General features: G+C 44.2%; 1 protein-coding gene across 1 annotated transcript in view; it reads right to left on the bottom strand.

The window, feature by feature from the left end:
- ASTN2 (astrotactin 2) overlaps positions 1-16,535 on the bottom strand; it is a 715,352-nt gene that overhangs the window by 503,540 nt on the left and 195,277 nt on the right. Inside the window, exon 9 of the mRNA XM_053473898.1 lies at positions 14,055-14,205. Coding sequence (XP_053329873.1) covers positions 14,055-14,205 — 151 coding nt within the window. The remainder of the gene's footprint in view (positions 1-14,054; positions 14,206-16,535) is intronic.

The following is a 16,535-nucleotide window of genomic DNA, read 5'->3' as shown; positions in this document are numbered from 1 at the left end:
TAAACCTTTCCTCTTTCCTCCTCCTCTACCACCACGTGTAACTGTGACCCAGCTACATGCCTGTTCCCCAGCTGACTTATCTCCTCCCTCTGTGACGGAGAGTAACTCCATTCCAGGGTCCTCAGCAAGTGACAAGCGAGATAATAAGTGCGAACACACGGCAGCCCCAAACCTCCCTCAGATTTGAGCTTTTGCAGCACAGACATATACCCAGATGTCTCTAGTTCTGAGTGCACCATCGAAAGGGGAAAGATGAAGCTAGGGACTCAACCTCAGCCCGGGGAAGAGAAACATTTAAAATCTCAGACTTTGACAAATTAATTTTCAGGTTAGACCATAGACCTGAAATTCCTCCAATAACACTGGTAGCAACACCCTAGGATTAGTTAGCACAAATAGCATATCGTCCGCAAATGACACCATTAATTCGGACCCTAGTTGAAGACTTGGAGTACAAGGCAGACACCCAACTAAGCATGTGTGGACCAAACCCCAAACCTCGGAGCAGAGCTAACATAAAGGACAAATCAAGCCGGTCAAAGGCCTTTTCAGCTTCCTTCGAGAGGAGGATGGCCCTAGACCCACAGCGTTTAATCCAGTGAACCGTCAAGAGTGTCCTGTCTCCACTCCCGTCCGGGGACAAAACCCGATTGATCCGGGTGAATCAACCTGGGAAGGAACCGGCCTATTCACAGAGCGAGAACCATAGAAAACAACATCAGATCCACATTTAACAGTGAAATGGGCCCGTCCTTAGGAATCACCAAAATTGTGGCTTCCAGGGTATGGGGATGGAAAGAAGTCCCCTCCAGGATAGAATTGAAGACTCCCATCAAATGGTTTCCTAATACGTCAAAAAAACTTCTTGTAGTACGCTAGTGAGAGCCCATCTGGCCCAGGGCATCTACCAGTTTTGAATAATTTCAAAGCCCGCTCAAGTTCCTCAAGTGAAATTGGGTTTTCTAACGAGTCCTCGAGGGACAGTTTATGGGACAGATGTGTGGACAGGTAATAGGCAATGACCAATTTATGATCCGACAAACCCGGGGGACAGTCTTGTGTCAGGGAACGGTTATAAAGGTCAGAATAAAAAGAAACAAATCGCCTAGCAATCTCTGACAGGAGATGACGTGTAACACCCCCCGAATCTCTAATCTTAGGGATATATATGAACGCTTGCATCGCTTACGTAACTCCCGAGCCAGGAACTTCCCGGGCTTGTTCCCATGATAATGGAAAAGGGCTTTAAGCCTAGTATAGTGTCTCTGAGCCTGATCGTTAAGAATAGATGCCAGCTCACCCCGGAGAGCAGTCAGCTGAGAAAAATCATCATCTCGCTGCGATTTCTCTAAATCACCTATCTTTGAATATAAATCACTCAATTCTGAGCATGAACCCTCTTCCTTTCAGCTCCCAGCTTGATCAGAAGACCTCTAATCACACACTTATGTGCTTCCCAGACCGTAGGGAGGGGCACCTCTGACATCAAGTTGGAGGGAAAATAGTCCCTAAGGGCAGAGTCTACAGAGTCCACGATCTGAGGGTCAGACAGCAACGATTCTGTTAGACGCCACGTAGTCTGCGTAGGTCTAGTCAACGGGGATAAGAGGGGCGTGATCCTACCAAGTAATGGAACCATAGTATGCACGCGACAAACTCGACAAGTTATAATAATCAATATGGAAGTACTGCCTGTGTGGAACAGAGAAGAAACTAAAGTCTCTGTTTGTGGGATGTAAAGCTCTCCAGCAATCAACTATCTGTGCGTCCTTCAGCAAGGTCTGTATCTGTTGCGTCACTGGGGTAGGGGTCCGGGATACACCCGCAGAGTAATCTAACTTAGGGCCGAGAGCCACGTTAAGGTCACCACCAAACACAAGGGTCCCTTCCTGAAAATTACACAAGTGCCGCAGTGCCTTGGTGAGCCACACATGTTGCTTAACATTGGACACATAGACATTAGCAAAAGTATACATTACTGCACCCACCCTCCCCTTGATAAAGATAAATCTCCCTTCCGTGTCAGACAACCTCTGAGTAACCTCAGAGAGCGGAAAATGCTGAGAAATCAATATGGCCACCCCCTTCGACTTTGATAGAGGATTAGAACTATAAAAAGTGATGGGAAAGTCCCTAGTAGCTAAACCAGGGTGAGAATCACCCCGAAAAATGGGTTTCCTGAATAAATGCTACAGACACACAATGATGTATTAAATCCCGATATAAAGTGGACCGTTTTTCTGGGACGTTGAGACCGTTCACGTTAAGGGAGGATACAACAAAATCCATAGGCTGATAGGCCATGTCAATAATGCTCAGGAAGAAACCCCCTACAAAAGAACAAGAAGTCAAAAACCGCTACACACTCACCAAGAAGGCAAAAAACCAACAGACACCTAGAGGAACAAGAAAATGAGGGAACCGGACAGTCACAAGAGAGGGGAGGGGAGGAGGGAAAGGGGGGAGCGGAGCAGGGAAAGAGAAGGAAAAGGGAAACAAAAACCAAGGGTGTCCGCTGGTAAATTGGGAAGACGCTGCGGAGCGAAAAGAGCTCCCTCGACCTCCCACCGGCACCACTAAGACAACCAGCACTAGGAACAGCGGCGGCGAACAGCAAAAAAAAAAAAAAAACACCCCCTCCTCCTAACACCCGAACCCCTCTTTCACCCAGAAATGAAAGGCAGGCTCTCAATCACACCCCACCTTCGACAAACCAACGTAGGAGACATCTTCTAAACTACACCCAATCATGGAAGACTCCTGAGACACGGAACTCATGCCAACCAACGGAGGGAAGGCCAGTGCAGCAACATAAACAGCGGACATAGCCTGTATGCCCGATACTTGACCCCTCATAAGACCGTTCCAGATCCCCAACCAAACGATCTATTGAATGAGCCTCCCCCTGGCAAACAAATAGAAAAGCCCATCACAGAGACCAGTGCTAGTAATGCAAAATGTAGCAAATAAAACGGAATATCAAAAAACTCTGAGATGGCGGCCCTCAGAACTCAGTCCTGTTGCTTCATATGTACTGTGTGCTTAAATGTTTTCATATACCAGTAAAGTATTTTACAATATCCCATTTTTTTTATTTAATTTGTCATCAACTGTAGTGTAAGTGCTGTTGAGTTGACAGTGCACCCAGTGCCTCAGTGGCACTGGGGTGCCCTTGCCCTGGGCTGGCACTAGTGCCTACTGCCTGTCCTGCTTAAATAAATTAAATAGAATTTATAAATAATAATGTAATAGAATCTATAATTTAATAGTACATTATAATATTATATATATATATATATTTGTCAGTCATATATATATATACTATAGTATACTAGTGTAGAGTGTACTGTAGACATTCAAGACATCTACTAGTGTCTAATCTAAAATCAGTAATATTAATTAATATAATTAATAATTGAATACATTATAAAATTATATATATATTTGTCAGTTATAGTTAGTAATAGTATACTAGTGTAGAGTGTACTGTAGACATTCAAGACATCTACTTGTGTCTAATCTAAAATCAGTAATATCAATAATTCTATAATTCTTATCTTAATAGTTAATTAAATTAGCTATAAATAAAAGTAATAATATTAATTAATTACTACTAGCGTATAGTTCAGCTAATCTTATTAGTACTGGTGCTGCAGCTCTATAGTTTGTGCTTTGTTTTAGCAACAGTAAGAGACCAAGTCAATTTTTCTTAATTAATAATCTTTCATTTTATTTCATTTGTTTTGCTCACCTCAGTCCATCAGTGAAGTGAACTTGTTGGGCTAGTGAGTGCAGCCGCAGTGCTGTGTTTTTTTTTTTGATCAGCAAGCAGTGACGTTAACTGTTTTGCAAAGATTTTCTCATTTATTTTACATTTTATTTCAATTTTATTAAAAGTACCCTTAGTGTTTTGCTCACCTCAGTCCATCAGTGAAGTGAACTTGTTGGGCTAGTGAGTGCAGCCGCATAAGTGCTGTGTGTTTTTGTTCAGCAAGCAGTGAAGCTGTTTTGCTGTGACATTTTATTTCTAATTTCTTTTCAAGAAAAATTGACTGTGTGACGACAACAACTGTACTAAGCAAAGCTTCAAGCTACTAGCTGTATAATTCTAATCTTCTTTAATCTTAATCTATAATATATTATAAATAATATGTAACAATATAAATTCTAATTCATAATCTATAATATAAATAATTCTAATTCTAAATTCTAATTCATAATCTATATTCTTCTATCTATAATACATAATATATAAGTAAATTATTTCTAATCTATTAATATTATATAACTTAATATTAATTAATAAATCATATGCTGAATCTGATTTAACCTCACTTTAGCTTAGCGTCTGCCTAGAGGTAGACTTATAGTAAGGAAATATAGCTTTAGGCTAGGTTTCCACTTGGGTTTTTGTCCGGCGTTTTTTTTCTTGATGAAAAACGCCAGGAAAACTGCCAAGAAAACTGCCACTGCATTTACCTGCGTTTTGGCGTTTTTTCTGCAGTTTTTTCTGGCGTTTTAGCCTTTCTGTGGAAATTGCTTTTTTTGACCTTAGGCAGTTTTTCCAGCCTTTACAAGTTAGAAGTTTCACCCAGCTAAAAGGGATTAGGATAAATGGCAAGTATCTGCCCTCTCCTGATGTCATTTACTTGGTAGACCCTTTTGTCTCTTTTCTGTGGTTTGTAAGGCATGCTTTATTTCGAATGTCTGCTCCTCTGGGAAGATTGGCCCCAAATGATGGTGCAAATTGTTTGCTGTTGCTTTTGGCACGCAGGATCCAGTCGCGTATGTTTGTTTGTAATGGCATGTTTGTTCCAAATGGTGTAAAATTCAATATGAACCAGTCCAGGACTTTGTTTTGTGTGAAACTGTTTGTTTTCAGCCTATTTCTCATAGGACACACAGATACTGGGTCCATCCTCTGCATTGTAACTGTGGAAAAAACGCCATAAAAAACGCCAAGACAATAAACCCACATGGCTTTTTCATGGCGTTTTTTCTCTCCCATAGACTTCTATTGGAGAAAAACGCCATGATTTCCTTGCAAAAAACGCCAGAGTGTGAACATGCTGCGATTTTGAAAAACTGCCAAAGAGCCCAAAAAAGCAGAAAAACGCCAAAGAGGACTGAAAAAACGCCAGACAGAAAAACGCCAAGTGGAAATGGCATTTTGCGATTTCCTATTGAAGAACAGCTAACATCTGGCTGCTGCGTTTTTCCACTAAAACAACGCCAGGTGGCGCTATTGGCGTTTTTATGGGCGTTTTTAGCAAAAAAAAAACAAATGGAAACAGCCTTAGGCTACCATAGTAGTAGGCTAAGCTCTTAGGCCCGTGTAAATTCAAATTAAAAATAAAATACTGCTAGTTATATAAATAGTTAATCTTGAGTTAATAATTTAAATAACTTTAGCACTTTGGCAGATTGCACACAACAGCACAGTGCAGTAGTGCATAGTTTTACCTTTTAAGCAGTAGCACTGAAGAGAACTTCCTCAAATTTTTTTGTCTTTAATTCGTTTTTCCTTTTTTTTTTTTATTTTTTTTTCAGAGTTTTTTAAACACTACACTACACTACACACACAACACAAAATTTGAAATGGATCCTCCTTTTGGGACTAAGGAGGGACAAGCTCCATCTACCACCACCATCACCACCAGCACCACCACCAGTTCTAAGATGCAGCCTTTGCGTCAGTCTAGTCGGCCAAGTAGGCCAAGCTCTCGCTTATCATTTGGGGAAGCATTGCTTGAAGGATCATCAAGTAAAGTCACATGGCTTTCAAGATCAAAAACAACATGGGTTTTCCTCAGGAAGATCTTGCCAAACAAATCTTATTGATTTTTTTGATTGGGTGACTAAAGTAATTGATCAAGGTGGTGCAGTAGACATTGCGTATCTGGATTTCAGTAAGGCCTTTGACTCAGTCCCACATAGAAGACTTATAAATAAACTGCAATCTCTGGGTTTAGATCCCAATGTTGTTGAATGGATTAAGGAGTGGCTGAGTGACAGAAAACAGAGGGTTGTAGTCAATGGCGTATATTCAGAACAAGGTCTTGTTACCAGTGGGATACCTCAGGGATCTGTACTTGGACCCATTCTCTTTAATATTTTCATTAGTGATATTGCAGATGGTGTTGATGGAAAGGTATGTTTATTTGCCGACGACACAAAAATTTGCAACAGGGTTGATGTTCCTGGAGGAAGAAGCCAAATGGCAAACGATCTAGGTAAGCTGGAAAAATGGTCAGAGCTGTGGCAATTGGCATTTAACGTGGATAAATGCAAAGTAATGCACCTGGGGCATAAAAACCCAAGGGCAGAGTATAGACTATTTGGTACTGTCCTAACCTCAACGTGTGAGGAAAGGGATTTAGGGGTAATTATTTCTGAGGATTTAAAGGTAGGTAGACAATGCAGTAGAGCAGCAGGTAATGCTAGCAGAATGCTTGGTTGTATAGCGAGAGGTATTAGCAGTAGGAAGAGGGAAGTGCTCATGCCGCTGTACAGATCACTGGTGAGACCTCACTTGGAGTATTGTGTACAGTACTGGAGACCATATCTCCAGAAGGATATAGATATGTTGGAGAAAGTGCAGAGAAGGGCTACTAAAATGGTTTATGGATTACAAAATAAACCTTACCAGGACAGGTTAAAGGATCTTAACCTATATAGCCTGGAAAAAAGACGGGACAGGGGGGATATGATAGAAACATTTAAATACTTAAAGGGAATCAACAAAGTAAAGGAAGAAAGTTTATTTAAAAGAAGAAATAAAACCGCAACAAGAGGACACAAGCATAAACTAGAGGGGCAAAGGTTTAATGGTAACATCAGAAAATATTACTTTACGGAAAGGGTAGTGGACGCATGGAATAGCCTCCCAGTGGAAGTGGTAGATGTTAATACAGTAAAGTCATTTAAGCAAGCATGGGATAGGCATAATGCCAAGCTAGATATAGGATAAGGGCAAGTACTAAAGGAGAGTACTCAGAGGTTGGGCAGACTGGATGGGCCTTCTGGCTCTTATCTGCCGTCACTTTCTATGTTTCTATGTTTCTAAAGGAAAGGCACCAAAAGCAGGCAGTAGTAGTGCGGCTAGGCCCACAAGCTCTATGGTTTTTTACGGAAAGCCTAAAGCACCAGAAGCACGTTCAAAGTTAAAGGGTAGCACAAGTAGTACCAGCCCAGTGACTAAAAAGAAGTGCCTTTTGCCCCAAGCAGCATCTTCCCCATCCACAAGCAGCATGCAAGGTACCAAGCAGAGCCAAATTAGCAGCAAGACTCAGAGGGTTCCCAAACCAAAGCGATCTCATTCCTTTGTAGGGAAAACCACCACCACCACCACCCCCACCTCTACCGCCTCTACCACCACTAGTGCTGCGCCTACTGTTCCCACTGGTACCGCTACGCCATGTTCTCCTAGTACCTCTAGCAAGCCACCAAGTCCTTACAAAATTTTTGTAAAGACAGTTAGAGAGAGGGCTACACATAGTGGAACCAAGTGGAGGCCAAGTGCAGAGTCTATTCTTCCTGCTCGCACTACTACTAGTCACGAGTCTCACGACGATATCAGTCTTAGCTCCAGCCTAGCAGGAATTCCATTCGATCTGGCTAATGAAGAACTAGACTATGAGCCAGAGGAAGTAGAGGAGATGAGTGGTCAGGAATCAGATTCCTCAGGGAGCAGTGTCCAAATGACTAGTGCACAATTTTCCCCTGAGCCTCCACCTTCTCCGCTACGATCATCACCATCACCACCACCACCAGCAGCAGCAGCAAAACCTAGCAAATCTAAAGCTAAAGCAATTAGCAGTCCCACTATGGCCAGTACTGTTACCACCAGTCCCACCACCACTAGTTCTGCCTCTGTTCATCCACCCCGAGCAGTAGGAGCAGCACCCAAGGCACACTCCAAGGCTATGCGCACCCCAATTTGGGAGCACTTTTAAAATGTTGAAGAATGGCGCTATGGAAAGTGCAAACATTGTGGGAAGCTAATAAGCAGAGGGAAAGTGTCTGGCCATTTTACCAGTGCTAGCATGAAGCATCACCTCAGCACTCAACACAACGCTGTGCTATTGGGGAAAGATGCAGAAGTAAAACTTAGTGCAGGCAGCATAGCTGGTGGCCGTTGAAAAACCCCAACAGCTTCTTCTTCTGAGCCAATAGTAGCAGCAGCAGCAGCTAGTGCTGGCAGCCAGAGACCAAGGCAGGTTGGAGCACTGCATGTCCAGCACACCCTGGAACAATTTGTGGCATTCCAATCCAAAAGGTCAATGCCCAAACAGCAGGTCAATAAAGTAACGCGGCTGATTGGTCAGTTCATTGCTGTTGGAGGGGCATCCTTCTCTATGATCGAAGGGGAGCCTTTCAAACAATTGATGGCGGCTGTGGCTCCACAATATACAGTTCCGTCACGTTCCACTTTCAGCAGGAACATTGTCCCCTCATTGTATCGGTCCTGTGTTGCAGCAGTGAAAGAGGAGCTTTCCAAGGCTGCTGGTCAGTATGTTCATTTCACTACAGATTTGTGGAGTGGACCTAGCGCCCAGCATGCCTTTCTTTCTTTGACAGCACACTGGTGGCAGCCCGGTGTGTCTAAGGAAGCTGCTGCAGCAGGCTACCGATCTTTCCTTCTCCATGCAGAAGTGATGGATGAAAAGCACACTTCCCAAAATATTCTGCATGCAATGAGGAAAATGTTTAGCCTTTGGGTGGGAGCAGAGGCGGGCACCAATGTTGAAGCTGGTTTTGTGGTAACTGACGGAGGTGCCAATATGGTGAAAGCGTTGCGAGATGGTCATATTGTTGGTGTGCGCTGTGCAGCCCACATCATCCATCTTGTAGTGAAGGCAGCAATGTCAGAAGGAACTAATGTGGCAGCAGTAGTTCTGTCCCGCTGCAGAAAGATCGCTGGGCACTTTCACCATAGTGTTAAGGCTAGCCAACTTTTGAGGGAAGAGCAAGAGAGGTCAGGTCTTCCCATACACTGCCTACGTCAGGATGTCAGTACACGGTGGAACTCCATGTTAGACATGCTGGAGAGGATTTTGGAGCAGCAGAGGGCAATCCATAATCTTACCTCAGAGCACAATATTGGGATTACATCTCCATTGAATAGGGAGGATTGGACAGTGATCGCCCAGCTAGTGGCAGTCCTTAAACCATTCAGGGATGCCACAGAAAATTTAAGCTCAAACACTGCCAGTCTGGCCCAGGTAATCCCAGTGTTCTCCCATCTAGGCAGCAAGATGGATGTGTTCCTTGAAAACCGTGAGGCTGTTCAAGGTGGCACTCTACATCCTGACGTAGCAGCCATAGTCAGGAAGCTGAAGGATCTGCTAAAAGTACACCTTCGCAAACGAATGGAAGAGAGTCCCGAAATGATGCTAGCGTGCCTTTGCGATACAAGAATTAAGGGAAAGCTAGCTTTGAAATTTAATGTTCTCAGTAGCTACCGGGAGCAATTGGTCAACAAGGTGCGTGACTGGCAGCGTAAAATGGGAATGCTGTCCGAGGAGGGAGAGGTGCAGGAGGAGGAAGAGGTGATGTGGTCTGCTACTCCTAGCAGCAGCATCAGCAGCAGTGCCACAAGCATCACAACACAGCTGAGTGGAGCAGCTGCGTTTTGGGAAGAGGCACTTGGGAGTATAGTTGGACCATCTGACAGAGCTAGCAGCAGAAAGGAGAGTAGTGCTGCTGAAATGGTCAAACTTTACCTCTGTGAAGTTCTTTCTGCGCCTAATGTTGATCCTCTTAGCTACTGGGATGAAAAGAAGAGTGTGTGGCCGGTGTAGCCAATTTACGCTAGGGCCTAGTGTCTGAGTTCTGTAAGTCCGCTCCCAAACGCCATGGACTGACAGTGTTCGGATGCTTTGCCCTGGGGTGAAACAGGTGAGCGGGTCGTCAATTGCCCACTCATTCACCTTTTTCCGTTTCCAACGTTGCTGCTGGTGGTGGTGCCAGCATCTTTTGCCAGTTCGCTTCCTGGCTGAAATCATGCCTCAAATGTCCCTAATGGAGAGGGTAGTTTCTCCCCCTGGTTGCACTTGCTGTGGTGTGGCAATGCCTGCTACCTCCGCCGGTGTAGCCAATTTACGCTAGGGCCTAGTGTCTGAGTTCTGTAAGTCTACTCCAAAACGCCAAGGACTGACAGTCTTTGGATGCATTGCCCTGGGGTGAAACAGGTGAGCGGGTCGTCAATTGCCCACTCATTCGCCTTTTCCAATGCTGCTGCTGCTGCTGCTGATGGTGGTGCCAGCGTCTCTTCTCTGCCAGTTCGCTTCCTGGCTAGTGTCATGCCTTCAATGTCCCTAATGGAGAGGGTAGTTTCTCCCCCTGGTTGCACTTGCTGCGGTGTGGCAATGCCTGCTACCTCCGCCGGTGTAGCCAATTTACGCTAGGGCTTAGTGTCTGAGTTCTGTAAGTCCGCTCCCAAACGCCAAGGACTGACAGTGTTCGGATGCTTTGCCCTGGGCTGAAACAGGTGAGCGGGTCGTCAATTGCCCACTCATTCGCCTTTTCCAATGCTGCTGCTGCTGCTGCTGCTGGTGGTGGTGCCAGCGTCTCTTCTCTGCCAGATCGCTTCCTGGCTAGTGTCATGCCTTAAATGTCCCTAATGGTAAGGGCAGTTTCTCCCCCCTGGTTGCACTTGCTGCGGTGTGGCAATGCCTGCTATCTCCGCCAGTGTAGCCAGCTTACGCTAGGGCCTTGTGTCTGAGCTCTGGAAGTCTGCTGCCAAACGTCTAGGACTGACAGTGTTTGGATGCTTTGCTCTGAGGTGAAACAGGTGAGCGGGTCGTCAATTGCCCACTCATTCGCCTTTCCCAATGCTGCTGCTGCTGCTGCTGGTGGTGGTGGTGCCAGCGTCTCTTCTCTGCCAGTTCGCTTCCTGGCTAGTGTCTTGCCTCAAATGTCCCTAATGGTAAGGGCAGTTTCTCCCCCCTGGCTGCCTCTGTCTGCGGTGTGGCAACGCCTGTTACCTCCGCCGGAGTGGCCAGCTTACGCTAGGGCCTTGTGTCTGAGCTCTGGAAGTCTGCTGCCAAACGTCTAAGACTGACAGTGTTTGGGTGCTTTGCCCTGGGGTGAAACAGCTGAGCGGGTCGCCAATTGCCCACTCATTCGCCTTTCCCAATGCTGCTGCTGCTGCTGCTGGTTGTGCCAGCGTCTCTTCAATGCCAGTTCGCTTCCTGGCTAGTGTCATGCCTCAAATGTCCCTAATGGTAAGGGCAGTTTCTCCCCCCTGGCTGCCTCTGTCTGCGGTGTAGCAACGCCTGCTACCTCCGCCGGAGTGGCCAGCTTACGCTAGGGCCTTGTGTCTGAGCTCTGGAAGTCCACTGCCAAACGTCTAGGACTGACAGTGTTTGGATGCTTTGCTCTGGGGTGAAACAGGTGAGTGGGTCGCCAATTGCCCACTCATTCGCCTTTCCCATTTTTCAATGCTGCTGGTGGTGGTGGTGGTGCCAGCGTCTCTTCTGTGCCAGTTTGCTTCCTGGCTAGAGTCATGCCCAAAATGTCCCTAATGGTAAGGGCAGTTTCTCCCCCCTGGCTGCCTCTGTCTGCGGTGTGGCAACGCCTGCTACCTCCGCTGGAGTGGCCAGCTTACGCTAGGGCCTAGTGTCTGAGCTCTGGAAGTCTGCTGCCAAACGTCTAAGACTGACAGTGTTTGGGTGCTTTGCCCTGGGGTGAAACAGGTGAGTGGATCGCCAATTGCCCACTCATTCGCCTTTCCCATTTTTCAATGCTGCTGGTGGTGGTGGTGGTGGTGGTGGTGTCAGTTCGCTTCCTGGCTAGAGTCATGCCCAAAATGTCCCTAATGGTAAGGGCAGTTTCTCCCCCCTGGCTACGTCTGTTTGCGGTGTGGCAACTCCTGCTACCTCCGCCGGAGTGGCCATCTTACGCTAGGGCCTTGTGTCTGAGCTCTGGAAGTCCGCTGCCAAACGTCTAGGACTGACAGTGTTTGGATGCTTTGCTCTGGGGTGAAACAGGTGAGTGGGTCGCCAATTGCCCACTCATTCGCCTTTTCCATTTCCATTTCATTATTTTCCTTCTGATACACAACCAACCAACCAAACATAACACACACAATAACACAAATAACACAGTGACATAACACATAACACACATAACACATATAACACAGTGACAACACACATAACACACATAACACATACACGTACAATGCACAAATCACAAGGACCTTTCCTCTTGTTATTTGTCCTGGCCTTCACTTCTACACTCACTAGCATTAACGATATAACTCACACTTCACCCTATAACATTTTTCCATCCACATACCTGCCAACAGACCCAACTTTTTCAGGGACAGTCCTGCTTTTTTCCAGTCCTGTCCCATCTAATTTAGCGAAACTAGGTATGCAAATACACCTTGGTAGTTATAGCTCAGTAGGTAGCACTAGTATAAACATTAAATAAACAAAATAAAGTACTAAATAATAAATCTAACTTTAAAATACATTTAAATAAACCCCTAATTTTTTAAAAAAACCCATTAAAATTAAAATTAAATTATTATTTAGACATAATACATCTTTAACCAAACCAGTGCACTGCTACTAATCTTAAACATAACCGTACATTAACCCTAAGCTATTTTTTAGTTCTTGTCCAACATTTTTCCATCCGCATACCTGCCAACACACCCAAGATTTTGGTGGACAGCCCTTCTTTTTTCCAGTCCTGTCCAGTAAAAGTTTGGTTGTTGCAAAGTATGCCATTGTAAATAGGTAGCAAATGTTAGGCATGTATTACAAGTGGTCCAAAATCAATTTAAAAATGTAAAATAATCCCTATTCTTTTATTAAACATCTATGGATGTGTGATTGTGTATGACGGAGGCCAAGTTCCTTGGAGCATTTGTCACTAGGTCATTTTGTGTACAGTACACCTCAGTACGTGTGTGCAACTCTATTGGTCGTTTCGGCAGGGGGCTGGCCTGCCATCAACGAATGAAGTGCGTTCTGCAATTCACTCGTTGATGCCAGACCAGCCCCCTGCCGAAACGACCAATAGAGTTACACACACGTACCTTCACGGCAGCTCCTGCTGCTCCGATGTGTTGTTAACCCCGTATTAACCCCTGCTAGGCAACCGGGAGGGAAACAACAGGAACGGGCGAATATTCGCGGAATACGAAGGTTTTTTTTTCCCCGAAGACGAGCACGAAGACGAACACGAAGAGCCCCCTGGTGCCTAAGTCTAATTATTATTGTAATTTTGCTTTTTAGACCCTATAAGACTATTTAGTATAAGATTCCCTGTCAGCAGTATATTTCAACAGAAATATTTGGATACCAGCTACATATATTTATTGTGTTGTCGAGCTCATGTGCCCAAATGCCACATGAGGGGCGTAACTACAAACCACAGGTCTTTGAGCAACATATTCTACAGTACCACCTTTGCCCTCAGTTTATCTGTGCCATCTGTTCTTCTGAGCAGGATGTTTGTGTTAATAGGAAACTGTTACACCCAGTCATCGAGCAGAGAATAATATATAATCTCAGTAAAAGCCAGGGTCATACACGGAATAAGGGACCCAAACACAGTACCAAAGTCACACACAAAAATAATCCAGGCCAGGGTCTAAAACCAGATAATAAACAAACAAATGACAGATACCAATGTGCAAGATAAGTACGCATGTCCAAACTGAGGGTAAAAACCAGATGAAGACAAATTTATCAGGAACTCATGCACAAGGTGCTGGGAAACAAGGCTCTAGTAATGAAAGCTGTGAGCCACCAAGTATTTGTAAGCCTATGATAGCAAACGATACACAGATGTGCCAACAGATGTGTCAGGGCAGAAAGTAATAACAGAAGTTTGAGGTCTAACAATCAAGTCGGCATCCTGGTAGCTAAGATGAAAGTGGTCCAGACTGCTTACTCAGATTCCCAACTTCAATCCAGCAGAACCTCATGTAAAAAGTAAGCACAGCAGGTATCAAGTCAAAATGTTGTGTATTATACCTCTCCAATGGCAATAAATGCTATAATTATGAGAATAAGCCTATAGCACTAACTTACCACACATCCTGTGGAGTCTATCTTTCGCTCTGAAACACATTTGTAATTTCTTGAACAACCACCATTACCAAAAGAGCAGTCCCGTACTGGCCCAAATGAGGAGAGTAGGTCATCTACAGTTTCAAAGTGGGTCGCCAGAAGTGAATCTGTCCTGTGGGAGAGAATTAAACATTTAGTATTATATACATTGTCAGTGTATGCCATTGGTCAAAGCCCCATGCTATGTGTTGGAACTTTTCTTTGTCAGTCAGAATACTTCTGAATAGACATAAACTGTATTGTAATTCTACTGCTTGTATGATTGAAATACTTTTATACATCTTACATTGTTAGATATCTTTCACTTTTGTAAATTAGCTGAACAAATGGTTGGGGCGCAGGTACATGTAAGGGAAAAGTAAAATATAGTGTAAAGAGTATAAATGCTAATTTAAGTGATGTTGTGGTTACACTCACAAACGGATAAGATGCTTCAAGCCCATCAAAGTATGTTGAAAAAGTGTCTTTAATAAGTCTTCACATAGAATCTATAAAAACAAAACTGAAAATAGTGCAGTATCTTCAATAAAAGCAATTGTGGCTAATAAGAATGCACAGTTTGTCCATGCACAAAGTGCATATAAAAGCGTTAGATTAAAAGTCCACCAGAACTCGATCGAAGGAGTGTCCCGTGTGATCCTTCTGACGGTACCGATCGAATTTACTTCCCTTGAGGAAGCCGACTTGGCGATGTGACGGATTGTCCTGTGCCCCAGACTGGACACATCCGCCCGTCAGCTCCTTCCCTCTCCCAGTAAGCGGACACGCTGTGGCTGTCCGAAGAAAGCAGTCACAGACCAGCACTTCCCTCAATCATGAGACAGGACTTCATGCTTTGAGGTTAAAACAGAACTCTCTTTATTACAAACACACAGAACTTATATACAATCTGCATTCACTGTGCACCGAACCCAACCCCCAATCCTATCAGCCACATCCCATCACAAATCCCATCAGCCACATCCCCTCACAAATCCCATCGGTATACAGGGGATATATCAGGTGAGGGGATTAAGGGATACAATGGGTTCCCCCACCTGTGTTACCCCCCCTGTAGTGCGGGTGCCGTCTGGACAGACAGGGCTGTGCTGGCTGATTAAGAGCCCCAGCCAGATTATAGGATCGTCTCTTTGAAGGCCGGAGCTGCAGCCACATTCAAACAGGGTACACATAAATATAATAATAATAATAATAACAGTGAAGATCAGACGTGGTTCTTCACAGGCGAAACGCGTCAGAAGGATCACACGGGACACTCCTTCGATTGAGTTCCGGTGGACGCTTTTATATGCACTTTGTGCATGGACAAACTGTGAGTGCATGAAGTTGTAGGGGACATGTTACCATACGCATAAAAACCAACAATAACCTTTGTATTTTAAAATCCTAATAATAAAAACGCAACAAGCAATTTGGATGAATCAGGCCGTGGACTTTTATTTAGTTTACAAGACATACAAATACTTCACTCATAACTTGCACTTTATAACTGATAACCCAAAAACTTAACTCTTGGCATAAGCCCCAGAGCACATCTTAAACATATCACCTTGCCAACCGCCCTATAAGCCAGCTGGTCAAACTAACAATTATCAATTCACCCCAACCGCCTCAAATGTTTTTTTTTGTTTTTTTTTTTTTATAAAAAACCATTTGAGGCCCCTTCCCACAAAACCACGGCCTGTTCAACCATGCACTGAACATCAACATTAAAAATGTCACATCCAATGTCAGACAGATGAATACCATCCCTGTCTGTACAAACCGAAACTCCCACCTTCCAACTCTCTATGTCTGAATGAAAACCCTCCTTCTAAGATCATAAATTTTTCCATAGCTCTGTTAAACTTCCTCCTAACTCTTTCCTGCGCCCGAAAATCTGGCCTCTGCAGCCACAGAAGGCGAGGAATGATTTCAGACCATATAAATAATACATTATTAAAACATCCTTTTAAACATAAAATTAACTCCTTACAAAATATAATCAACTCTAAAGATTTCATTTTACCTAAATCATTACCCCCGCAATGAATAATAATGGCATTAGGCCACGGCAAGCGAGTTACACATTCATCTAAACAATCCTTTAAATGATCAACCCTTAAACCCCTTATGCCCACCCAATAGATAGCTACATCATCCTTATCAAACCCTAAATTTTCGCCATAACTTCTTAAGGCCGCTCGTCTCTGCGACCAAAAAACGAAAGAATGGCTGACAATCCAGACTATGAACTTCCGATGACCTGCAAAAAATTACAATTAACCCAACATATAAACATAACATTCTTACAAAAGATGTGGCCTAATATATATTTTAAAACGCTCAGAACTCCATCTACCCAATCTTTTAATCACAGATTCATCAAGACCCAATAATGCTGCCTCTGTAGCAGCACCAATCCGAAATGAATGCGTAGTATATCTTTCATCACTCAAACCT

This window comes from Spea bombifrons, chromosome 8, assembly GCF_027358695.1.
Source record: "Spea bombifrons isolate aSpeBom1 chromosome 8, aSpeBom1.2.pri, whole genome shotgun sequence".
Taxonomy (NCBI): Eukaryota; Metazoa; Chordata; class Amphibia; order Anura; family Pelobatidae; genus Spea; species Spea bombifrons.
This window is presented reverse-complemented; position numbering and strand designations above follow the sequence as displayed.